The sequence below is a fragment of the Pholis gunnellus genome, assembly GCF_910591455.1.
Source record: "Pholis gunnellus genome assembly, chromosome: 17".
Taxonomy (NCBI): domain Eukaryota; kingdom Metazoa; phylum Chordata; class Actinopteri; order Perciformes; family Pholidae; genus Pholis; species Pholis gunnellus.
The window spans coordinates 10894209-10920240 of NC_136544.1; the positions used below are offsets into that span (position 1 = coordinate 10894209).

The following is a 26032-nucleotide window of genomic DNA, read 5'->3' on the forward strand; positions in this document are numbered from 1 at the left end:
GGTTGTGGATGTTTGTATACACATTATGGCCTGTGGTACTTATTGTATGTTTTTGGATCCCCGGAGTCTTCTTTTAAACTGTAATAGCAGCTTAACAAGTTCCTAATTAGAGGGATTAAGAACCTGGACATGCACCATTACAAGAAAATAAATATTTAAATATTTAAAAGCACATTCAAGCCATTTTGGAGAGGTTTTGGATAAGTGTGGCACACAAACGAACGCCTAGGAGCACTGCTAACTAGCCTTGTAAAACGTAAGTGCTTTTACACATTACGCTGAAACTTGGTAGACTTGTGGACAGAAGTGTGGGAACCAGAAAATGTACAATTTGAAGAGCTGTATTATTCATATTTTAGTAGGTTCAGTATTGGAAAACAAACAGGTGCCTTTTTTAGTATATTCACTGTCCTGTATTCCCATGGATATTAATGAAGTCAGTAATTTATGTTTATCTATTGGTTGTTATTAACCACATTTCTAAAACGTTTTCATTACAAAAGCAGGTGGAAAATAGGTCCAAAGCTGCAGAAATGGGTCAATTCAAACCAAACTGATACTCTGAAGTATTTGACTCTGCAGTTTGAATACAAAGTACAGTCACTGTCCACATAACGGTAGGCCTAACTGAACGCCAGTAAAACAGCCCCCCTGGGTGGTCGAACTGCGTAACACACACAGAGGAAGTCACATTGACGTATTTCCTGTTTGGAGCGACGTCACAACTACCAGGAAGAAAACAGACACAAACATGAGTTTACGCCACTTTGAAGTAACTTCGGCCACATTGTTGTCATGAAAACTTTAATACAATTTGTATCTGTATGGTGGAGCCTGACTCGCGTCGCCGCTGTCCGGGACCATGAGTCCAAGTGAAGGACACCCTGTCAGACAGAATATAAATATAAATATACCGTAAGACAGACAGAATGATTAAACACACGCTGCGCGCGGGCCAGCGTGCCGTCTCTCCCGGTCTGCGCTGCTTCTCTGAGACTTCCGGCGGAGGAGTCACTGAGGACGGACTCGAACGGACCGGTTCTCCACCTCTCACGAAGCAGGCGTCTCTCTACGTGCACGTGAGCTAGCATTGGTCGATGTAACTGATAAAAATAGTTCCATGCAGAGAAATATGCATACCCACGCATGCACTGAATCAAATCTATTGTATCAGTCTATTTTTTTTTGTATTGCAAATGCTAGAAAGTCTAGAACGTTTTCCTAAATCATGTCAAAGTGACCTTCCCCCTCTCTTCTTCTTCTTCTTCTTCTTCTTCTTCTTCTTCTTCTTCTTCTCCTTCTCCTCCAGTGGCCTTACTGCCTCAGAAGGTGCTCCTACTGCAACTTTAACAAGTACATACCCAGAGAGAACAATGACTCTGTAATGACCGAGTGCCTTCAGCGGGAGACTGAGACACTGCTGCAGCTCAGTCAGGTTTCCTGGTATGCTGATGATCTTTCTTCCGCGTGAAATCAGCTTTCTTCCGGGTGCCTTCAACCACCATTTCATTTTCATTCCTCCCCGCAGCATCACCTCAGTGTTTTTTGGTGGTGGGACTCCAAGCCTGGCTCACCCCTCGACCATTGCCGCAGTCCTCCAAACTGTTTCGAGGCGGGCGTATCTCTCGGATGAGGCCGAGATCACGCTCGAGGTCAACCCTACTCCTGTAGGAAAGTCAAAGTTAGAGGACTTTTGCCGGGCGGGGGTGAACCGTTTCTCCATCGGGGTCCAGGTGAATATATAATCTATAGAAGACTGACGATTAGATTACGAACTGTAGTTGCACATATCACATTTCCAATTCTTCAGTCTTTGCAGGACGAGGATCTGAAAAGTCTGGGAAGAGACCACAGCTCTCTACAGGCTTTGCAAACTGTCGAAGAGGCCAGGAGGCTGTGCCCCGGGCGGGTGTCGGTGGACGTCATGTTCGGTCGGCCCAAACAGAGCGTTGCATCCTGGGAGAAGGAGTTGTCTGAGCTGCTGAGGGTGTGCGATGACCACGTGTCTCTGTACCAGCTGACCTTGGAGCGCGGCACCCAGCTGTTCAAACAGGTGCTGGGGGGAGAGGTGACCGTGCCCGCTGAAGACGTGACGGCAGAGATGTACCGGTGTGCGAGGAGGACTCTCCACCAGCACGGCCTTCTGCAGTACGAGGTCTCTAACTTCGCAAGACATGTAAGAAGGAAAGCTCACTGATCGTCCTCCACACCTTAGGAGGCATTGATTCTTTCATGAAGAGTACAGGAAAGTTCATTAGCGGAGAACCTTAATGCAAAGTGCTTTATATATAAGGAGCACAACAACATTTATAAGACAAATAACTTCAAATAGAAAACATAATTAAAGAATGGAGAATATCAGTAAACATCTAATGAGTTTTAGGAAGATTTAGAAAAGAGACATTGCTTCCGAAACAAAATGTTTTGCTTTTCTCTTTTGTTTTTGATGAGACGTCACCATCAACAAGGCAGATGTCACTTTTGTTCTTTGCGCCACGCTGCCTCATGAGCGCGTCTGGGAGGAACAATCACGACGGCACGATAACGCTTCACTTTGTGTCACATAGCAGGCAGTGAGTCATCACAACACCAGCTACTGGAAGGGAAGACAGTACATCGGCGTCGGCCCAGGTGAGCTGCTGTCTAGATTAGATTGAAGGCACTGATCAAAGGAAGTGCTAAAAGTTTAACATTTTTTTGTCCGTGGCAGGAGCACACGGGCGGTTTGTTCCTCTGGGGGAGGGAGGGGTCCTTCGGGAGGCGCGGACCCAGACTCTGGGGCCTGACGCCTGGATCCGTGAAGTCCAGCAGAGGGGACATGGGACACGTAGGCGGATTCAGCTCAGCCATCTTGAACTGTGAGCTGTTTGCACTTACAGGCAAAAGTGTGGTGTCTTGTAATGAGTGTATTTGGCAGCTGCCATTTCTATGTGAAATATAACAGTTGCGTGTCGGCCAATCCACAGCGTGAGAAACATGATGTCGGAGGTCGCTGTACATGTGCTTGTTCTTGCAGACATTCTGTCCCCGTGAAACGCTATTATCAGACTCTATTTGCTCACTCTGCGCTGTCCTTGTCAAAGGTCTAGTCACCGAGAAGTTCTCTGATGGAAGATGCTTCTTTTGCAGATTGGAGGAGGTGTTGGTGATGGGAATGAGGATGACAGATGGCATTAATCACAAGGTGAGGTTTATACCTGCATGACATGAACTATTACATAGTTTCTGTGTGATCTGCTCTTTCAGTGCAGATGTTCAGTATTCAGCACATTTTGGTACACGTGATAATGTTGATCACTTTCTGATGTTTACCAGCACTGGGAGATGTTTAGCCCTCTACTGGGTCTCCGTGAAGTCTTTGGCACGTCCAGCGATGTCCAAGAGTTGCTCCAGAGTAGACAACTCATTCTGGATGACAGGTGACCGATGACATTTTACCACACATGAACTAGAACTTTTATTTGTTTCACTGGTGAGACAAACATGTCTTGCTGATGTAAAGCTGCAATGATTCATTTCATTATCTATTTGATCGGCTGGTTATTCATATTGATTCATAAAATAGTGGAAAGTGCTTTTTTTCCCCAAAGCCCGAGGTTGATGTAATCATTCAGCTCATTTTACTTAGTAGTCTTAAACTAATATAAGAAAAAGATCACATTTGAGAAGCTTGTAGGGAATGTTTTAACAACAATTACTTGATTAATAGTTGCTCTTGTGTCTGAATCTCTTATCATTTCTTTTCTCCTTTCCTTATTATCAGAGGTCTGCGCTGCTCCTGGGATGGACTGGTCTTACTGGACAGCATACTGCCAGCTCTGCTGCTGGAACTGGAAACACAAATCAGTCAGAGGCTACAAAGTGACCACCATGCTGATGGACAAACACAAAGCCAAACCTCCAGCCCACGATGACAGTAATGTCAATACAGCAGGATTACTCCACAGACGTTAGACTGACAGGAGGGTGAAAAATCCTGAAAACAGGCAGATATTTACATTGGTTTAATGTTCAATATTGAAATTCCTTATTTAAGGCTTTGCCAGTTTTCACATTGTATTAAAGTTGTTCCTCTTCAGTGTTACTTTGCTGCTGCATTGGGAATAGTCTCGTATTTGACCCTGTTCATAGAGAAATGAAACAGGCCCCACGGGCGTTTATATTACATTCACTCTGCCGCTCTGGTTTGGAGAATCAGAACATTAGATGTTGATATATTATTTTATAGTCTCTAGAGTCTAGGTGCTATCATGCAATTATTGCTTGTGCTGAACATTTCTCAGTAAGTCATTTGAATGTCATCTAAACATGATTATTTCTCTCCCCGTTCACAGGAAATTGTCTTATTCTTAAAATAGACTTCAACTCGCTTTTGGAGCATTCATTTATTAACTGATCCACCTTATGAATAGTTAAATGGGAGAAAGATCTTTTTGATTTTGTTTCACTGGTCTGTAATTTACTAATTTAGATCCGCAAAGATTAATCGATGAGTTGTCAACTATTAAATTAAGAATTAGAGGACGTCATCTTGGGCTTTGTGAAACACTGAACGACATTTTCCACCATTTTCTGACATTTTATAGACCAAACAATAATTTGATTAATCAAGAAAGTAATCGACAGATTATGCGACACTAAAAATAATAGTTAGTTGAAACACTTTCCTAGGTATTTCCTTGGAATGTTCCTGGAGAATATATGAAATGTGTCACTGGTTACAGAGGAAATAGAGAGAAATAGAGACAATGTTCTGTTCAGTCTGAGCAGCTCTTTGAAGGAAATTCCTCTGGCAACCTCACTGCTTATAAACTCAACAAACTAAACTAACAAAAGTCAAATAACGGTCTCCGACGTTTCTCTAGAGTTACAAAGTGTTTCTACTTAAGTGTCAGTTTAATGTGGATTCATTTGAACAGCTCCTTCAGCAACATATCAATTAAATAACAAACCTTACAGGAGAGAATACACAGTATGTGATGAACACCAACGTATGTCCTCTCCCTTTCTGCTAAGAACGAGTGCTCTTACAGCCAGAGAGATTCATAAACACATACTGATCCAGTCAGTTCCAGTACTGGTGCACATTTGACTCAACCGTGTTGTTGCCACAATACTTGCCTGCGCAGCCTGACGTAACAATGCATTTGTGATATTGTCATTCGTGACGTTGCTATGAGCAGTACTACTGGATTTCTGCAGTGATCACGACGCTCTCGGGGGTAAAAAAGCTGGTGAAACAGCTCTGCTATGATTCATGAGGCTTATGTATAGTGATGAGTCCTCTGCAGCACCTCTGTCAGTGACTGCACTGGTTTTAGTTTACATCGTATAAAGACATTTTTTTAGAACTGATGGGAACTTTAGAAAGGAAACAGTGGCAGATGTGTCGTACATTGTCGGACTTTAAAGTGCCGAACTGAACATAGCATGCTCCAAGTCAGTCTATTGCCCAATAACTGTGGCTTTGTCTCAGTCAAACCATCCTCTTCACAAGCCAAGGACACTGAAGGAAGAGCCCACACACGTCTCAGAAACCAGAAGAGTGGGTTGGATATGTAAGAAAGACAAGGCTGAGTGTTTAATACATTTACTTTCTACTATAGGTGGTAGAGCAGAGTTTGAAGAGGGCTCTCTCCATGGTGCTGATTTCACAGAGTCCAAGACGTCTCTCACCTTCCCCCCTCTTTCATAAACGATGCTTTTTCCCTCCAAACACCATAGTGACCCATGAGTGTGTAGGCTACTCGTGCTGATTAATCGGGCATTGTAACACCTCTAAGGTTGCTGTGTGAGTCATCTCCTCACACCGAGGAGCTCCCTCCCACACACTTATGGTCATATTTTGTATCATCATCACTTGAAACAATTGATTGCTGACGTCCGTGAGCTCAATCTTTATCTGTCTCAATGACCTGTTTCCTAAATCCTCTGAAATAAACTGAATGATAGAGCAGAGGCACGTGTGACAATTATAAATGTTTTATTATAGGATTATATAAATACAGTTTACATATACAAAAAAAATCACAAAAGATGAACGCACTGGTCCAGCCAGGTGCTGCAGAGTATAACCCCTTACATAATATGACATTGCAGCATACTACTACAATTGGTTTATCGAGAAGGCGCACGATTCATTGAATGTGACACCTCTCGGGTTTGTTGTGTTTGGTGCTGGATCTCAGCACCAGCCGCAGGTCGCTGGTGAAGCTCGGGCGGCGCGCCAGAGGCTCCACGGCGGCGCAGGGCGCGCCGAGCCCCCGGCTCCCTCTCCTGCCCCGCGGGCCGATGCACATGGACTGGTAGCTGAGGATGGATATGGTCTGATGGCGCGTGGGACTCGTCTCGTCGGGCAGTCCGCCCAGAGTGGCAAGAGCCCGGAACACACCTTCCATGCCGGTGCCGTCTTTGGCAGAAGTCTCGAAGAACGCGACGTCCTCGCCGAGCGCTTCCGTCACCTCCGACCGCCTGACGGCCCTCGGTGCCGCCAGGTCCGCTTTATTTCCGCATATCACGACTGGCGCCCTCGCGGGATGTTTTAAATGCAGCAGCTTTGCCTTGGCAGCCTTGATCTCGTTGAGCCGCTGGCAGACTTCATCGAAGGACTCTCTGTCATCCAAGCTGAACACAAGCAGGAAGGTGTCACCTGGAGAGAGAGAGAGAAAGAGAGAACATCACGTTAATGAATGACAATGGAATAGCCTACACTGAGGTTATAAAGACATATTAATGTGAAATCATATTCCTAAAACACCACACATGCACAGTTTCTTTCTTGTAAAATGCTATTTCTAAGCATCTTATTGATACTTAAAACAACTGCAGTGATTCTTAACGATCAAGGGGCTCACCTGTCAGTATGGATAACCTCCGTTTTGCAGGGAAGTCCCTCTCACTAGCTGCGTCCAGGAGATCTATCTGATACGCCTCCCCTCCTATGTGGAACAGTTTTCTGTGGAAGTCCTCGGTTGTGGGTTCGTAGTGCTCTTCAAAATCTTTACCCAAGAACCGCTGGAGGATGTTGGTTTTACCTACTTTGGGTGCGCCGAGCACAACTATTCTCAGACAGTTCTTGCGTTTGGTCAGACCCAGCTCCAGCAGATCCACGGACCTTTTGGGGAGTCGATCGGTCGAAACCTGCCGATTGCCGGAACTTGAAGACCTCCTTGGGGAAACCGCTCTTTTGTCTTGATGTTTCAAGCGCCCTTTAACCGTTTTGATGATGCCCATGCTCGTCTTCGATATGTTTGAGACTTTGGGGTGCTGCGGTACTGTGGTGATGGCTGCGCTCTGAAGAACTGGGCGCGTAATGTCTGATTCGTGATGCCCGGTGAGAGAGTTGAACATTTCGAGGATGCCATCAACGGGAAGGTAAATCTTCTCAGTTGCGTTCACCTCCATGTTCTTTCGAGCGTCTCCAGACACCGAGACGAGGCTAACCGGCTTCCCCATGTGTGCGCTGTAACAGAGCCGAGTGGCCCCTCTTATACACAAGCACCTAGCGCAGTGTCTGCGTCACCGTCTCATCCAGCGAGCACGCTCCTTATATAGAAGCACAAAGAAGCCACAAACAAAAACAGCACTCAAGATCTCCACTTTACACCACTGCAGTTTTCCTATAGTCTAAAAATACATAGAAAGAGTAGTTTTCCAAATGTGTTCAAAATAATCCAAATCAGATTTATATTATGCTTTTGAACATTTTGTCTCGGGACAAAACCCTTGTAAATAAAACAGAAACATTCTCATCTGTTCTGACATAATGAATGTACTATTGTAGCACCTCACGTTCAGGTGTTCCTGTTTAATTATGGATAATGAATGAACTGATGGACATAGTGTCCAGCTATCTGCAAATCCCTGTTGTCATGGACACTGGAGGTGTGAGCACTAATTAACTCTGTTCATTCTCTAGCTGTCATGGTGACAATAATCACCGGTACGTTTTCAGTTCTATTTATTCCTGCCTTTTTATTCTATTGTTATGTTAATATAACAGTCTTCTCCCAACAGAAGCCACTTTATAAAATACGGTCCAGAGCAGCCAAACATAACGGTGCATCTGGGAGTTAGTTATTCATGAGGCTGTTATGAGCGGTTGCAAACCTCATCGTTTTCTGAAGTGATCACGACACTGTCAGGGTGAAGATGGAGACATCACTTTCTGCTCTATAGGATTTATGAAGCCTGGTGATGCAGTGATGAAGACGTCACTATAAGGGCTATACAAATCATACCTTTGCTTTATAGTAAAGGACACGAATGCATTCATTTGCATCAATAAATATGGTATAGCTCTATTTGAGATTGTCAGGTAACTCAAGAATGTTGAAGGACACCTGACTTAAAAGTACACCTGAACAGTACTTTGTTGGTTGATTGCAGGAGAACATATTGAATAAGTGCAGCTTGTTCTCCATCACACCACTCTGTGCACCAAGGCCACTCTGAATGAACAGCCCACATAGTCTCTTTCTGGAAATCTGAAGAGTGGGTTGGATATGCAGGCATACAGATAGGCTGATTGCCACAGTGCAGTTCAGAGAAAACTGAAAACCATGATGGGAAAAGCAACAGAGGTTTGATCAATCCCTGTATAGATCCATTTCAGTATTTGATGTAAGTTCGTGGCTAATTGGACTTTACATTTTGGTTTTAATAAGGTCAGAAGAAAAGAAAATTATTAAAAAGTCAACAAAACACAAGAGTTAATGCTACTGCTCCTATAATTTCCCTCTCTGAAGGGCAGTCGTGTATCATTGCTATTACTAAACTGCACTTAGTCACAGTACTATTAGGCTAATTGCTGTTAGCATTAGCCTATAATATTATATATATATATATTAGTGCTGGGCAACGATTACAATTTTTAATTGAGATTAATAACATGATTTTTTTTGCGATTAATTGCAATAATGAATTCAAAAGTAGTGTATTGCGCATATGAACAAAAGTACAACAACATTTGGTTTCATTTTATTACACAAATACGGTGCTTTTTAACAGTATTCACTTTACACAGTAGCAGTTCAAATATTTCTTGTAAATCTCAACTTAAACATTAATGTAATCAAATCAAATATAAAACCAAAGCTATTTGCCAGGGCATTAACGTTTTATCTAGTTTTTTTACAGAAAAACAACTCGGCAACTTCCGAGCAACAGCAAGTTAACGTTTATAAATCTGTTTTCTTTCTGAACAGGTAGCAGCAGAAACATTTTTCTTTTATCAGGTAGCAGCAGAAACAGTCTATGTTCATAGCAAGTGTCCCTGTTAGAGTGAGGTGGAGTGGTCGAGCACATAAACAAGTACACAGCTGGGATCTACTGTGCAGGAGACTTTTTAGACTGTGAAGTCCATGTTTGTATTGGATCTCCTTTGGAGAATCTCAGTTAAAAAAAACACTTTCAGTGATGCAGGTTGAGTAGTTACAGAATGACAAAATTAACTGCATTCATCCATATTCCTCCGACTTTACATTTTCTTACTCCTCTGCACCGAGCCAGTTGCTGAGACACACACGGTCATTTACATTTTCAGATAATAAAGAAACTCTTCTTCTGTGCAATCATCATCTGAGCTCTCCATCACCCGAGAGAGACGGCAAAAGCAGGCAGAACCACAGAACATGAAACATACCTTTCTCCTCCCAGAGGTTCGGTCACATCCCCAGTAGGAGGAGCTGGCTCAAACCGTGGCAGCAGCAGCTAGTAGAGAGGCACTTCCTGTTACAAGCTCAGCTGCCGCAGCAAGTTTGTGGCAGCTGCCACTGTTTGGGAGAGGTGCCGCGGCAGTTTAGCCTTTATCTGTCGTTATTTGACAATATGTGACATTACATTAAGGTCATTGAAGGTATGACTGTTGGTAGTTGTAATTGGTTTAGTAAAAAAATGCTGAATTGTAATAGTATGCAGCTGAGCTTGCAACAGGAAGTGCCTCTACTAGCTGCCGCTGCCACGATTTGAACTTGCTCTTTCTCCACATCCCTGCAACAGAAAAAATATATATATGTCCAGCAATAATATATATATATATTATATATATATATATATATATAAAAACCGCGTTATTATCGCGTTAACGCATTAATTATTTAACGCAGACACTTATTTTATCGTGCGTTAACGCAGTTTTCTTTAAAAATTACTATTATTTTGAAAATCCGTTGCTCACTGGCTCTGAATACACATACAAACTTGGGTCACAGGAGGGGCGGGATGTTGATCAGGATTGGCTTGGGATGGGCGTCATCACGCGTCTCAACCAATGAGAGCATCGCGGGTGGGCCTAAGGCTGCTACAGAGCACACATGAACTGGGAACAGAAAAGAACTGGTGGGGACACAACAATGGAGAAAGAAATATTACATGGAAATTTTAATTATAAACCTCTTCCATACGGCGGAGTTGATAGAACCAAAGTTATTTGTACCCACTGCAAAGGCGAGTTTTCTTATCACCGGAGTACTTCGAGTCTGAAGTATCACTTAAATGCATTACACAAAATTGATTACAGCAAATCACCCACACTCACAAAAAGTGGAGGGAAGCTTCGCGAGACTACGTCGGATGCAGCTTGTGGAAGAAGTGTCGATAAACAAAAGCAAGACAAGCTAAGAAATGCCATAGCGAAGTGGATAGCTACAAACTGCAGGCCGGTTGGTATTGTGGAAGATGCCGGTCTGAGGAACGTGCTTAGGATCGCAACGAATGACGACACGTATGAGCCTCCCTCAAGACGCACCGTCACAAGAAGAATACACGAGTTGTATGAAGAGGAGAGGACTACAAAGGAAGCGGCGCTACAACGTGCGCCAGCTGTTGCTCTCACCGGAGACTACTGGACGTCGCTGGGTAACCATCATCACCTCGGAGTTACGGTGCATTATATCGATGAAAAGTGGGAGCTGCAGTCACATGCTCTGACTGTGATGAAAACAGAAGACAGCCATTTTGCAGAAACGTGCGCGGAACATTTTATTCATGTCGCGCAGCAGTGGAACGTGTCGGACAAAGTCAGCACGCTGAGCACAGACTGCGCGAGCAATACGGTCGCCGCCGCGAGACGTCTGCCGTTTGAACACGTCCCCTGCGTCGCGCACAGTCTCCAGCGTTCTGTCACGGTGTCTGTGCACAACGGTGCGTTTGACGACGTCCTGGCCACGTGCCGAAAAGTTGTGGGCCACTTTAAACACAGTCCGGCAAGTGCTGCAGAGTTAGAACGTCAACAAATTGAACACGGACAGAAGAAGGAGTCGCTTGTACAAGACATTCCAACCAGATGGAATTCGACTCTGGACATGATAAAAAGCGTCCGCAGAAACGAGCAGCCACTGAGGGACGCGCTCGCCACACACAACACCGAGATTGCCATGCCAACCACAGCTGAAATGGACAATCTGCAGAGGTTGGAAACGCTGCTGGAGCCCTGCAGGTATATTTTACATCATATAGGTGTGTGTGTGTGTATAGCATGAATATGTGTATATAAGTGAGTGAATGCAATACATTTTGACTGAAATGGGTTTGATTATATATTTTTTCTGTTGCAGGGACGTGACTGAACTTCTGGGAGGAGAAAAGTACGTTTCATGCTCTGTGGTTCTGCCTGCTTTTTGCCATCTCTCCCGGGTGATGGAGAGCTCAGATGACGACCCTACCCACGTGGTCAACTTCAAGTCTACATTCAGAACGGCCCTGAAGACGCGCCAGGAAAACGACAACGTTGCATATCTGAAGATTGCGACTGCGTTGGACCCGAGATTCAAGGACCTCAGGTGTGTACCCAGGGCTGAGAGGGCTGAGGTGTGGGCCTCAGTCACCACCTTACTCACGGAACAGAGGGTTGCTGCAGAGCAACCCGTGGAAGCAACGACATCTGAGCCACCAAAGAAAAAGTTGGCCCTGTTGGCTGCTTCACCGGAGTCTGATTCTGAACAGGAGGAAGACTCGGTTGAGAGCGGTGTGTGTCGATACAGAGCGGAGCCCACCATCAGCACAGAGGCCTGTCCGTTAGAGTGGTGGTCCAAACATGCAGGCTCACACAGCAGGCTGGCCTCCATCGCACAGAAGTACTTGGCCACACCTGCAACATCCGTACCCTGTGAAAGGTTGTTTTCTCTTGCTGGTCATATTGTACAGAAGAAGAGAGTTTCTTTATCATCTGAAAATGTAAATGACCTTGTGTGTCTCAGCAACTGGCTCGGCGCAGAGGAGTAAGAAAATGTAAAGTCTGTAACTACTCAACCTGCATCACTGAAAGTGTTTTTTTTTCTTTTACTGAGATTCTCCAAAGGAGATCCAGTACAAACATGGACTTCACAGACTAAAAAGCCTCCTGCACAGTAGATCCCAGCTGTGTACTTTTGTATGTGCTCGACCACTTCACCTCACTCTAACAGGGACACTTGCTATGAACATAGACTGTTTCTGCTGCTCCCTGATAAAAGAAAAATGTTTCTGCTGCTACCTGTTCAGAAAGAAAACGGATTTATAAACGTTAGCTTGCTGTTGCTCTGTTTTATATTTGATTTGATTACATTAATGTTTAAGTTGAGGTTTACAATATTTGAACTGCTACTGTGTGAAGGGAATACTGTTAAAAAGCACTGTATTTGTTTAATTAAAATGTTTGCAAACCAAATGTTGTACTTTTTGTTCATATAGCAGTACTTATAGCGAAATACACTACTTTTGAATTCATTATTGAATTTTGCGCATAACAATGTGATTAGGTTTGTATTCATAGAAATGATTGGACCCCATCATCGACCCAATCAAAAATTAAAAGTTCTATCACATCATCTGAAGTCATTTCACTTTACTGTGGTATTTTGTATGTATATAGAACAAACTTTTGGTCTCTTTGTGGTGCTTTGCAACACCACGCAAATGTGGAAGGACAAATATTTTTTCGGATTATTTCCCAAGGCAGAAACAAACCAAACCAATACTCTAAAGCTAAAATGTTGATGGTGGACATCAAACATTCCCCAAATTCAAAGATATTATCTTCTCAAATGTAAATATTTGTTTTTCTTAAATAAGTAACTAACTAAAATTGGTTGGTATGTCGGAAAAACGACTTTAAAAGAAATGAGTCGGAGTCTAAAGGACCCTTTATAGTTGATATTGAATCACAATCAGAAACACTTCATTGATACGCAGGGTAGAATTGGTACATTACAGTTGCTCTTACACATAAGCAAGAACACATGTAAACATATATGTAGAGAATATAAGTAAACAATAAATAAGGCATGACAAATATAAGACATATGTGCATCAAACACAGTCAACAAGCATTCACAGTGCAAACAAGCGAACACAAAATGCTGAGAAGTGTGTTAAATATAAATGCTAGAATAGTAGAAATAAGACTATTTCTTGAAATGTGGAGTATAAATGCAGTAGTAATGGCAGGGTATTGCACAGTTGAATTATAGTGCAATTTGTTGAATGTGGCCTTGGTAATAATCTTCAGTTTAATATCTCACAAGCAAGCAGACGAAAACCCAACACGACCCACCAGAAAACACACACACACACACAACCACTAGAGGGCAGCAAAGAGAAACAGATTCACACAACAACACTTAAGAAACAGGATCCTCCAGTGGGCAGATCAGTGATCGCATACATTTCGTGTTTTCTTCTCTGGCTCATGCACACAAACCCAGAGAGAAGTCAGACTTTCTCTGCCACATGACGTCACCTCCGTGCAGTAGCAGGCCCTCTCTCCTCCCCCTCTGGTGTCCCAGACCTCGCCTGCTTGTCCCCCCCCCCCCCCCCCTGCACTGACCTCATCAGGCCTTTGTTGCAAAACAAAGAGTGTTCAGGCATCTGTTTTCAGGAGAAATAAAGACTGAGGGGTGCCAACGCTGGGAGGAGGAGGGCTGGAGGTGGTATATGAAGTTTGGCTCCACCAACCTGATCCCTGAGAGTCACATGAACACTAAACAGGGAGCAGCAACAAGTCAACATGTCCTCCCACTCTAACTGATTTGAATCCTTTGTGAGAACTAGAAATACCTGGTTTGCGAGGCAGGTTCCCTGCTTGATAAACTTCCGATTTTTGTACACTTTGCCTCGTGTGTTGTCTCCAAGACTCATGCCTTTGTTGTTTCAAGGTGGAGCTGGTATTTCCTGTATATCCTGCTCAGTCAACCAGCCACAAGGCCCCACTGCTCTCTCCTGCTGCTTCTCCCTCAGCCTTAGGTAATCATATTACACACTTTGGCGTCATGATATGATCCCTCTGTGCTTTCATATAGACAGCTAGTAGACAGCAGAGATTGCCTCACACACCTTAACAGAATCCAAGCTAACGTAAATACAGAAAATATTTGGCTCCTGTATAATGGATATAAGCATGTGACTTCAGACAACATCCCATTAGCTGCGATGAATAAGTAAAGAGCAGAGATGCAACCATAAAACTGCAGAAGAGGAAAGAATCCCGCTGGGATGTTCACTCACTCTGCTAGGGTGAGCTACCAGCATTGAACTATGGGAAATTAAAGTGTCTGTGGTGTCCAATTATAGGTTTAGACCCACTGGTTTAGACAACACATGTTATGGTATTTGCTGTAACTGTAATATCCCAATATGTTTCTGTCTGTGCACTCTCTGTAATATTGAAATATCAAATGACTTGCAGATTGATGATTGTTTGCACAGTGATGTGCTAAACAATGTAATTTAGGCTCACTGTTATTTAGGAGAAAGACATAGGGTATTAGTAGATGTGTCCTAACAGAGGTGTCTCCATTTACGCAGCGCAGTCTGTGGTGACTTTGCGCCTCGCTGTGCGGTACGATCCTGTGTGGGATTCTTTCCGCGTGCTCCGATCACCTGCTCCAGTGAGCTCAGATTGTTTTCCATCCGGCAGTGACAGGGTTAAGTCTGACTCTGCATGCACCGAGTGGGCCTCCCTCCCTCCTATCCCTCCCCTCCCTCTCCATCCATTTTTACTGTGTGTGTGTGTGTTTTATTTGAACGGGGGGGCTGTGTCCTCTGCAAGCCTGGATTGTGATATGCGCGCACACACAACTTAGTTTGATAACAAAACAGCACCGCCGCGCTGTGGTTGTGGATACATGTTTGAGTACACAAGCCTTTCCTCTGCGCTTTGAATACCTTTTTTTTTTTTTTAACTCTAGTTCCTTTCTCTACGGGATATGCCGAGAGGCGTTTCTTCCTCCACCCAAAGCCTCCCCAAGTTGGGACCCCACCGACGCGCTATGACATGAAGGTAAGAGGGAAAGTGAATCGTGGATCGTGGTTCGTAGCGATTGTTCTGCTCTCTTTTTATTCTGTCGAGGTTTCAACTTTCAAACTCGGAAGCACAGCTGAGTCACGGTCACACACTTCACCTACGCGATCATTCCCATTTTGACGCAACGTGCATGACAATGGCTCCAGCCGTCCTAGTTTGGGACAAAAAGGGCGCAAGTTGAGTCGAAACCTGTGTTTTTCATCCAGCGGTTTTGGGTGTTTACAGTCTGTGGTTTGTCTACACATATATGTAGGGCACAATGAAACATACGAGCACGTAGGCCTGATCCCGGGGAACAGTTTGCTTCCCATAAGTGCCCCATGGATAAAGAATGTTCGCTAATGATGGGCTCACTTTTCACTTTGCTGGATTTCTCAACAAGAAAATGTGCTTTTACAGAATAATCGAATAACCTAAAGTGGAAAGCAGACAAAGTAAATACTTTGAGAGTCCAGTGTGTCACCATGTCAAGGTCACAAGTTACAGTACTGTAACCTGTGTGAGATATATCTTCCCTTTCTCAGGAATGTGTGTTATGTGCAGAATAAATCCTTATGTGTGAGGTGGAGGGAGTGTGCCGCCTCCCCTGGCGACACATCAGTTTGACTTATGTGATAGTAATTTGTACGATAAGTCACAACATGAATGTATCTTCATTATGGGTGTGAGTGCAATGGAGGCATCCTGGATTAGAAACCCTTTGATCTCTCCTGTTACAGCACTTCTCTCTCTCTCTCTCTGTCATTAGCTGAATCAAAACCACCACTCTACCGACGTTCAGTTACAGGAAGTGACTATCTAGGTATTCCTTCAGACAGCCAAGTGACCCCGGGGATCGGGAGATAATGGGACTTAGTCATCACAAACCTTTTGTCTCCTACGACCACTTCATGATCTATTCACAGCATAGAACATAGTGTGACTGATATTAGTCACCTTTTATTCATAGTATGCCCCAAAGCCTGCTGAGGTCCTTTTTAAAGAGTTAACACTGGAACGTTTTTAGCTCACTTTCTCTATTACTGTATCAACATGGCACATTGATCTTATTCAAATATTTCATAGTATATATTGGCCATTTTAAAGCCCATCTCTCGCATCTCATGCCCCCCCTTTTTTCTAACATTTGGAAATGCTTGCACATGACTCAGCACTCGACTCTTAAGTGAAATGTTCGTCCATTTCAGTTCTTAGCTGAATAGTTGAGACAGATCTGGGAGGGGAAAGTTATCGGTTCAACTGACTCACTGCCTCGGCTGTGTACAGAGAAGCAGTCCAATGTCCAGGGCAAAGTGCATACACTATACACTATACGTGTGTGTGTGTGTGTGTGTGTGTGTGTGTGTGTGTGTGTGTGTGTGTGTGTGTGTGTGTGTGTGTGTATAATATGCACACACACTATCAGTGATTCTGTTGGACTTACAGTTTTGTGAGTCTTTGAATGCTTTGAAGCCCTACTGCTGCTGTGGTGATGTAATCAGGTCAGAAAAACAGGTGGAGCCCCCCCCCCCCCCCTGCCCCCTTTCACTCCAAAACACACTTCTACACCTGCAGGTTGGGTTGAAGTCCCTTAGTCTAAACTAATATTTGCTTTTCAGTGAAGGAAACAATATTTAGATAAATTGAATTGAGAATATAGCTTTCAAGCTGATCATTGTTTACTGATGAACAATGCACTGTATGCACTCACACAGATCTCTTCAAGTGGTTTCAGGGAGAACTGAGCCCAGGTGTTGTGTTTCACATCGCTGGGAGGTGCTGAGTTGTTTCTCTTTCCTTCCGAACACAATTAAAGAGTGAACAAATGTGTGAGAGTTCAGCTGTAGTCCCCATTGTTGTTAGTAACCTCATGCAAAAGGAGTAACAACACTAAAGATGGTGTTGTGTGTGTGTATTATCTGTTCAAAAGCTCTCTCCATTAATATTTGAATGCTTCTATTTCTTTTCCAGCAGAAACCCACTCGTGGACATCCCTGAAGTTCCCAGTAGAAGGCCGACTTCATTGCATTTTTCCACTGAAACGACCCACCTCGCCTGAGGCAACACAGTGGGCTGGCCTGCTGTTGGACTATCTCTTGACACCGGGGAAACACGACTGCCATCATGCAGACCTCATCGCTCCGCCGCCAGATGAAAAACATGGTCAACAACTTCACGGAGCCCGAGATCAAGGTCCGTGAGGCCACCTCCAACGATCCCTGGGGTCCTCCCAGCTCGCTCATGTCTGAAATCGCAGACCTGACTTTCAATGCAGTGGCCTTCACCGAGGTTATGGGCATGATCTGGAAGCGGCTCAACGACCACGGTAAGAACTGGCGCCATGTTTATAAGGCGCTGACCCTGCTGGACTACCTGATCAAAACAGGCTCTGAGCGTGTGGCCCAGGAGTGCCGGGAGAACATTTACACCATCCAGACACTGAGAGACTTCCAGTACATGGATCGGGATGGACGCGACCAAGGTGTCAATGTCCGGGAGAAGGCCAAGCAACTGGTGGTTCTGCTGAAGGACGAGGAGAAGCTGAAGAAGGAGAGGAGCCAGGCACTGAAGACCAAGACGCGTATGGCGGGCTCCACCAGTGGCTTGGGCTCTGGATCCCTGCCTCCTCCGTACCCGGGGGGTCGCACAAGCCAGCCCAGCGCGGCAGGGGTCCATGGGGATGAGCATGGCAGGTGCAGAGGCTCACCGTCCTCTTTTCACTGTGAGTAGCAGGCAAATCTTATAACATCTACACAATCATGTGAGAGACGGCTGAATACTTTCTTTGGCATGTGACCCGTCATTTGTCAAGTTTATCAGATAAATCATCCCACGTGATGTCATAGATCTTCTTTTTCAACTTGTGGCGACACTGTCAGGTGTATAGCTCTAGTCTCTGCACAGTTTGAGACCCGTAGGCCAATCGGTTCTCACCTGTGGAGGTACGTGCTATTTTAATACCAGCAGCACATTCCAACATGGAAGCCTTGATGAGTATTTATTGAATTGCTTGTTCTTTTTTGCTTTTTCGGGTTTTGCTCCCTTCTGACGGTTGGGCAGCCGCATTCCTGTCATTCTCTTGTTTACAGTCACGTCAGCTAAACTGGATTTACAAAAGAGAGGAGGCCCAGTGTGTGGTTGTCTCAATCTACTGTGAAGCCACAGCTGGATACCGTGTTTACTTTAAAGTATGATCTGTTACGCTACTGCAGAGATGTTGGTTAGGTGGCAAGATAATATAAGACCGAAGTGATCCCTCTGTGAGTGTGTAGGGGTTTGGACATCTGATGTCATTGACTCAAACCTGAAAACACATTGTGGAAAAGCACCAAGTAGCATTCGTGAACGTATGCCTGGTGTGTACCATATACTTTTGTGGTCTGCGTGGTTAATGGTGTTGATTAAAAGGTGTTAGTCAGTCAGTAGCAGAGCTGTGGCTTCATGATTGCATCAGTTACTCTGATGTCTGAGGCCTGTTACATGGTTTAAACAGAGATATGCCCACAGCTAGTATCTGTTTTATTTCCAATAATCCATCAAAAGTCCCTTTTCTCCAGTACATTTTCCACTTGATACACGTTCCTCGCATACTTTTCTAGGCAACAACGTGTGCCAGGGGAAACATCTGGCATGAACAGTTGCCACGTCGAATAGGAGCAGGGCTTGCAATATGCAGGGAAATCATATACTATATGTGATAATAAAATGGAGCAGACAGCTTTCAGGCTGGATAACCACAACAATTTCACACCTACAGACTTGTGTGCTGGGCTGTGTAAATGCAGTAAATAATTATTTCTTTTGCAATATACACTTGCTTTGCCCTTGGTGGATCTCTTGGCGATTCGAGGACACTGGCACATGGTTGGAGTGTTGGACAGAATGCTGATTGATGGCGTGGGTGGGGGTCAAGAGGTTGGCAGCAGCTAATTGGCAGCAAGCATTCCAGCTCAGACGCAGGATATTGAGGGGCAGCGCACTGGAAATGATTGGTTTCTGAGACCTAACTTTGCCAATGTGTGGCCTGCTTCCCTCTCTTAGCCTTGTGACCGACAGTCTGACACCCAGACTGGAACACTGCCAGCAATCAAACCCCCCCCCCCCCCCCAATCCCCAATCCCCATCCCTTCTTTCAAACCAGGACCCGAGCCCTGGGACCCACCCAGAGTATTCAGGGTAATAAGGTGGGCTCTACTCCAATCGTCCACTCCTCCGCCCCTCCACCGCCCCAACTCTCCACACAGGAGCACCATTGTTCTCAGTGCAGGCAGGCAGTGGCAAGCAATGCCAGCAAAGGCCCTGAACAACGGGCAGTGGAAGAAGAAAAAATTAACATGCAAAAAAACAGTGCCAGCTCCTTTTCTGGCCTTTTTAAAAATCACCCTTAAGTGTTTCTTTCTTTGTTTTCCATCTATCTGTTTATGTTTCTGCTCCCTGTTCCTCACTCAACACCGTCTCCCCTCTGCTCTTCCTCTGTAGCCTCCTCTTCCTCTCCCCGAGTTGCTCCAGACATGGAGCAAGCTCGGCCCGCGACCAGTGGAGAAGAGGAGCTGCAGCTGCAGCTGGCCCTGGCTATGAGCCGAGAAGAGAGTGAAAAGGTACCTCTAACAAAGATAACACACACACACACACTGAGCACAGACAAACCTTTAATCTCTACAGCACATGCGCCCAATAGAAAGGGGCTTCTCAGCCGACATGTCATGTTGTAACGCTGCAGTTAAACATTAAACGTCTCCCCCACACACACACACATGCTTGGACATGGTCTGTCATGGTGGGTGAGGCGCTCCTACTGCCTGTCTCTAGGAAGGCCACCATTTTCCAGAAGCTTTAACCGAAAGTGATATCATCAACTCTGATGTGGTCATTAACGGCGTGAGCGATGCCGAAGAGTGAGGAAGCTGCGAGACAACGAGTGAGAAGCCAGACAGGATGTGTGCATTGATCCACTCCTAAAGTCTCCATGGCAAGGGCAGCCGCCGCCCTCTGTGACTTCTGTTCGGCTACGACGAGGAATATGTATCATAGCGCACTGCCGTTTCTGTGATACTCCTCTGTTCTTAATCAACCTTCAATCGTTAGATTTCTTTAAGAATCACTCAAGCAAAATCAAGCGTTGACCTTTCCCTTTGATTAGTCTTCCTCCTTATCCTCCCTGCTTGACCCTTAGCCACCTCCCACAGTGGATATTGATGAGCAGACCCAGCTCCAGATCGCTATGACGCTCAGCAAGGAGGAGACCCAGAAGGTACAAGTATGCTGGGACCAGGGAGGGATGACTCTTCCTTTGCATCTAATGCTCTATAGCACATCTCCTGTTGCTCTGTACACTGAAACCAACCTCACCGCTCCGTCTGGGCCCCTCTGAGAAACACCTGCATGTACTTCTCACTCTCCATGGCCTCCCTTAACCCATGAACAGCAAAAGGACGTGTCATTTTCTCCAGCGACTAATCGAACGAGGCTTCATCCTTCTGTCCCACTAACCGTTAAATCTCTCCTCTTAGTTCAGTAGTATGAGAGACTCATGGCAAAGGGTTTGACCCGTTTCACTCTACCTGGGACACCTGTAGACTTGCATGCAATGTACAGTGCTGTGAGTTTCTACAAGCATTATTTACACTTTGTTGACCAAATACTGATTGCAATTCCCTCCCCGGTTAACTTCGCAGCCAGTCCAACCTGCACCTGTTGCAGTGGAAATGGATGAGGACTCGCAGCTCCAGTTAGCCCTGAGCCTGAGCAAGGAGGAGCACCAGCAGGTAGGGCTTCTGGGTGTCAAAGAGACACTTTTTGTTTTGGAGCTGCTGGGATTTAAACAATGTATTGTGTACCAGAGTTCTTTAAATGTAGTAGGGAGTCATCCTCTGTTTTTTTTTCCCCACGTTTAATTATTTTCTCTGACTCTAAATCTTTCCTTACCTTCTGCTTTTTTTAGTTTTGCCTATTTTGTACCTATCACTCTGTCGTGTTATCTCTTGCAACATTTTTACTCCACCTCACTCTCCCTGCCTCACTCTCTTTGTCTCTTTCCTCTCTCACTCTGCCACAACAGAGCGGCTCTGTTCGAGCTCACAGTGATGCTCTGCTCTCTCCTCTCTTTTGACCGCTCAATCTTCCGGTTTATGCCCATTGCACACATCTATATCTGGGTCGTACGTAGGTTGCCGAGGAAAACTGGCTTTTGTGCTCGTGAGCGGTCGCGGAGTCATAAATATAGTATGATGTAACAATATGGGAATTTTTGCTGGAAGCTGTCATGCCCAACGGCGTCCATGTGTCTGTATCTGGTGACAGGAGCAACTCAGTCGCCAAGGGGACGAGTCGATGCTGAAGAAAGCTCTGGAGGACAGCAAACGTGAGATGGAGTCTAAAGGCGGGGTATGATTTATTGGGGTATGGAATATCTCAATGGGGGTGATGCAATATAACCATACACTGTAGCTTACTGGGGTTTTGAGAACATGCATCTATAGAACAAAGACCAAAATCTAAATTATAATACATAATAATGATGGGCAGGATTATTGGGTCTGATCAGGTTTTACATCTTAACCATTAACACACACTGTGAAAATCTCAAAACCTGTTTTTCTTTGAAACTCAACTATCACTTTGTCATTATGGATTAGAGAACTATCTGAGAGTGTTGAAGCAATATACTGAACTGACAGATTTTTTTTTTCTTGTTTTTGTGGTCAGACCGCCTTCATGGACTTGGTAGATGTTTTTGCATTGCCCTCAGATCAGCCTCCTAGTGACCCCCGATGGAACAATGCCCCACGCCAGGCAGCTGCTCGTCCGGGGAGCACAGACCCCTGGGAGTCCCTGGGTGAGCCTCGAGTTAGCTAACCATGACCAAAGCAGGAGTAGTAAATGTAGTAAATTATAGTCCTCAAATATTTACTCTTTGAGGACCGAAACATTTGCGGCCTGATTCATTTCAGGTGTTTTCAGAAATACCATATTAGCACAGTGTTTTAATGAAAACCTCCTCATTCTTCATGTTCACAGTACAGTTTGCTCTGCTCACATGCTACAACGGGCGCCTCTCTCTCTAATTCACCTCTCTGTTGCTAAAGTAGGCAGCAACAACGCCTCGAGAGTAGATCCTCCCTGGATGGCACCGCCAACATCCAACAGCCCCCCTCCACCATGGGAGCCCCCAGTCAACCCCTGGGACGACCCGCAGAGCAACCTAAACGCCGCCGGCCGAGAATGGGCCTTCCCTGCCAACGCAGGTGATGCGTGCACTCGTACAGCTCAGCCATATGAAATAAATGTGAGAAGCCAACATGTTTTTTTTAAATGACATATTTAAATAATAAAAGTAAATTGTGTTTTGGTATGTTTGTAGCATCAGGAGCTGATCCATTCTCAGCCCTCAAAGGAACTAGCAGGGAACATTTTCCCCGACCTGGAAGCCCCTCAGGTAAACAATACATTACTTTTACTCTTCTCATTGTGATTCTGTGCATCCCAAGAACTTGCATTGTGAGAATTTGCTCCTTTTTCTGCCGTTAGATGGGGATCTGTTTGATGAGGCCATGGATGGAGGTCAGGTGAATGTAAATGGAAGAGGGGGGGAGGACAGCCCTGAGTTATTTGACCTGTCACGTCTGGGAGAAAGCCTGGCAGCCCCCAGTCCTCGTACATGCCGGACACCTGAGGCCTTCCTGGGCCCCACAGCGGCATCCTTAGTAGACCTGGATAGACTGATCCCAGCGAATCCTCCTGCCAAGACCATGAACCCCTTCCTATCAGGTATTTATTGTATTATTGACTGTAGATGCAACACTCCTTCTCTGATCCAGGGGGAAGACCAGGAACGTGCTTTGATAGCTGCAAATTTAGATTTAAATCCGTTCTTGTGTCTTTCTGTTTAGGCCTCAGTGCGCCGTCAGCCAACAATCCATTCCAAGCTGAGCAGCCCAAACTAACTCTGAATCAAATGGGCTTCGGCGCCCTCTCTTCAGCTCCCCAGGGCAACTCTCTTCCATACAGTGCTTCCTTGCCCCTGCCTATGAGCCACCAGCCTGCCAGCCTCCCCATGTCACTTACTCACCCCACCCAGCCTGGCCTGGGCCTGCCAGGGACCCTCCCTGAGCCCCTGTTGCCCTTCTCTTCAGCCAGCACTGACGGATCACAGGCTGCACAGAACCCTTTCTTATGAGGATCGACTAAACTGGAGAAAATATCCAAGAAAAAAGGGGAATGCCTTTAGGTTATGCTCTCCAATTATAACTCTAACTGCAGATTGAACTTCAGCCCCAAGGACTTGTATGAAAACACTATTCTTAGTTTTTATATTGTATTATAATACGGTCACCCTTAGATTGATGCAAGCTGGTTCTGCTCCTTACTGCAATAATCTGTCCTGCTCCTCTTGTTGATGATGCAGTAACAGAGTATAAAAAAAAATAACACCTTTGTATCACAAACCATTAGTGTCATGTAAACATTCTTATGGCCATAACCTATTGCAATCTGAAATCAGAAGAAGAAAAAAAACATACACAAAAGCACAGTTTGATAATATTTTGTTGTCGCTTCACTTAGCCACAATTACCAGGCAAATGTATTAGGGCTTTTCAAGTCGTCAACAAGTCTCTTGCTCACTCAGCTGTTTTGTGTGATTGGCTTCGCTGGCTACTGCTGCTGTTATATACAAGTGTAAAAAAAACATAGATTTCTTAAAAGAGACCCGAGCTAGAGACCTGTCCGGTTCTTGAAATGTTGCCGCATCAATACGGTTACTGATGAGAAACATCAGTGTGTACTTGATTTTACTATTGTGAAATGGAATTTCTGGGATTTAACTGAATGAAATGTAGTTTGGGAGGACTGGAAGTGCTTCAGAATTCACTATAAGCAAGGCAACATTAGAAAATGTATGAATCAAGAGTTTTATTGATTGCGTGTGAACCACTGATTCATCAAATATAAGGGTATAATTGGAACACTGCCTCATTCTTCAGTTGGTTTCCTTGTTTTTATTTCCTCAATTCTTGTGACATCAACACATTTCATTCTGAAATCATCACAAACCAGGCACACGCCCTGTACCAGTTACAATATTTGTTGTGCGCTTTATGCCCCCTGCTGGTAGTGACTCAATACCACTATGCTGCGTCACTTACAGTCATCACTCTCATGTGTTGCTCACACTTAACTAGTCGTTAAAACGTAGGTGTAAGAGCTTATTTAGTTTCAGAATAAAACTAGTCCTTTCTTAGAGGAGCATGAGGATCACACTGTAGTCGGTCACGAATCCAAGCAGTCTGCTGTTTATCTGTGCAGGATTGAATTATTCAAAGTGACCAGTATAATGAATACTTAACATGAGGCAAGAACTACAGTAGTGTTGGTTTGACAAATGGTAAAATGGTCAACCATACATCATTCACTCCTGCCATGATATCACCAATACATCTCCTTCCCCATTCGCCCTTATTAACAGTCACTATATGGTACCAAAAATACAGCCACAGCTTTTCAGTGGGTCCAACACTAAACACATCATTAAATCCTCTGTATTTGCACACTGAGGATACCGACATCTTTTACCAAAAGGCTTGAAGTCATCATCCAAACTCATGTGAGAGTAGAATCCCAAACCGATGATGGTTCACTTGACTATGATGGACTCCAACCAGCTCAGCACCTCCTGAAGTCCCTGTCCAGTGCGGGCACTGAGCTCCAGTATCGTGATTGGCTGAGTAGCAGATGCAATGATGTCATCCATTCTAAACAGGGATTTTATCTCTACGAGGCTCATGGTGCACGGCACGTCCCTGGAAAAGGAGATAATATACGATGGCATGAACATGTTGCAGATATTGCAAGTGAAAGTAGGGATTGTTGTGTGTATGTGTGTGTGTGAGTGTTACCTCTTGTTCAACAGAATAAGCACAGAAACACTGTGCAGAGGCTCAGCGGAGAGGACCGACAGCAGCTGGATGCAGGACGAGGATATCTGAGCAATGTTGGCTGAGTCCACTATGAACTGTGAGAAAACAAAACGAAACAAACATTCAGTGAAATGACACCGACAGTCGGTTTGTGTACCTCTACCAAATGTCACAAATAGATGCAGCTTGTTTACAAAAAAAACAACATACAATGACAGAGGAGCAGTCTTTGAAGTAACTCGGCCATATAGGGCCCATGCAGCCTCCCAGCTCTCTGAGTGTCACCTTCTTCTTCTTCAGTGTCATGTCTGTGAGGTTGGTTCCTACCTGTGGAGGTTAAAAGAGATCGGAGACATTACAGAGATGGCCGGTCTCATCAAAACTGAGCCTGCAAATGTATTAAGTATAAAATATTACAATATTACTTACTGTAGGCAGAGTAGAAGGAGGTTCCCCTAGTTCACCTAATCCATGCAAACTGAGCTGTAAACTAAATCTGTTAGGAAAAATATCCACAGGAGCCAGTGCATTAGCGTCTATAAACTGTTTATATGATATTATATATTTGGTCAGTTATTTAGGTTAGTATATTGTTTAAATGTAACGTTACTTAGTTAACGGTTGTGTATTGCGTTAGCTACTAGCTAACATTATAGCAGTTTACTAGGCTAAACTAGCTAGCTGGGTTAGCTAGCTAACGTTAGTGAAGCTACACAACACTTTATATTTACAGGTTCTTTTCCAGTTCTAGATCATAACATTCAGCTGGCCAAAAGGATATTTTGTAAACGTTTCATCAACAACGTTTTTCCGACACCAGTCGCTCCAAGAAGCAGACAAATGTCATTGCTGCTCATTT

General features: G+C 44.6%; 5 protein-coding genes across 12 annotated transcripts; 3 read left to right on the forward strand and 2 right to left on the reverse strand.

Moving 5' to 3' along the window:
- Positions 1-740: 740 nt before the first annotated feature.
- rsad1 (radical S-adenosyl methionine domain containing 1) lies at positions 741-4472 on the forward strand. Of its 2 annotated transcripts, none has more exons than XM_079178298.1 (9): positions 741-1079; positions 1310-1443; positions 1529-1733; positions 1811-2176; positions 2568-2631; positions 2711-2858; positions 3130-3184; positions 3316-3419; positions 3764-4472. In XM_079178298.1, the coding sequence occupies exons 1-9, from the start codon at positions 930-932 to the stop codon at positions 3912-3914; spliced, it is 1377 nt and encodes a 458-aa protein (XP_079034424.1). In that variant the 5' UTR covers positions 741-929; the 3' UTR covers positions 3915-4472. The 2 variants fall into 2 exon arrangements, with proteins under 2 accessions (XP_079034424.1, XP_079034425.1); XM_079178299.1 differs by having other exon boundaries at positions 2571-2631.
- A 1665-nt stretch (positions 4473-6137) lies between these two features.
- Positions 6138-7427, reverse strand: rasd2a (RASD family member 2a; the record flags this gene model as incomplete). Its single annotated transcript, XM_079177209.1, has 2 exons — positions 6855-7427; positions 6138-6649 (listed from the first exon to the last, which is right to left on the reverse strand). Exons 1-2 carry the CDS (start codon positions 7402-7404, stop codon positions 6138-6140), a joined length of 1062 nt encoding a protein of 353 aa, XP_079033335.1. The 5' UTR covers positions 7405-7427.
- Positions 7428-10214: 2787 nt separating this feature from the next.
- Positions 10215-12640, forward strand: LOC306709679 (E3 SUMO-protein ligase ZBED1-like). The gene is made up of 2 exons (XM_079177926.1): positions 10215-11437; positions 11556-12640. Exons 1-2 carry the CDS (start codon positions 10314-10316, stop codon positions 12220-12222), a joined length of 1791 nt encoding a protein of 596 aa, XP_079034052.1. The 5' UTR covers positions 10215-10313; the 3' UTR covers positions 12223-12640.
- Positions 12641-14473: 1833 nt separating this feature from the next.
- Positions 14474-24250, forward strand: epn3a (epsin 3a). 7 transcript variants are annotated; one of them, XM_079177840.1, is made up of 12 exons: positions 14474-14490; positions 15165-15256; positions 17231-17981; positions 19739-19857; positions 20433-20510; positions 20935-21024; positions 21560-21643; positions 21965-22094; positions 22345-22503; positions 22620-22694; positions 22787-23026; positions 23149-24249. In XM_079177840.1, exons 3-12 carry the CDS (start codon positions 17384-17386, stop codon positions 23433-23435), a joined length of 1860 nt encoding a protein of 619 aa, XP_079033966.1. In that variant the 5' UTR covers positions 14474-14490; positions 15165-15256; positions 17231-17383; the 3' UTR covers positions 23436-24249. The 7 variants fall into 7 exon arrangements, with proteins under 7 accessions (XP_079033966.1, XP_079033970.1, XP_079033969.1 ...); XM_079177844.1 differs by lacking the exon at positions 14474-14490 and having other exon boundaries at positions 14976-15256; positions 21560-21620; positions 22008-22094; positions 22348-22503; positions 23149-24250; XM_079177843.1 differs by lacking the exon at positions 14474-14490 and having other exon boundaries at positions 14977-15256; positions 21560-21620; positions 22008-22094.
- Positions 24251-24847: 597 nt separating this feature from the next.
- Positions 24848-26030, reverse strand: arl16 (ADP-ribosylation factor-like 16; the record flags this gene model as incomplete). Its single annotated transcript, XM_079177847.1, has 5 exons — positions 24848-25056; positions 25153-25268; positions 25384-25500; positions 25603-25657; positions 25954-26030. 5 exons carry the CDS (start codon positions 26028-26030, stop codon positions 24891-24893), a joined length of 531 nt encoding a protein of 176 aa, XP_079033973.1. The 3' UTR covers positions 24848-24890.
- Between the last annotated feature and the right edge of the window lie 2 nt (positions 26031-26032).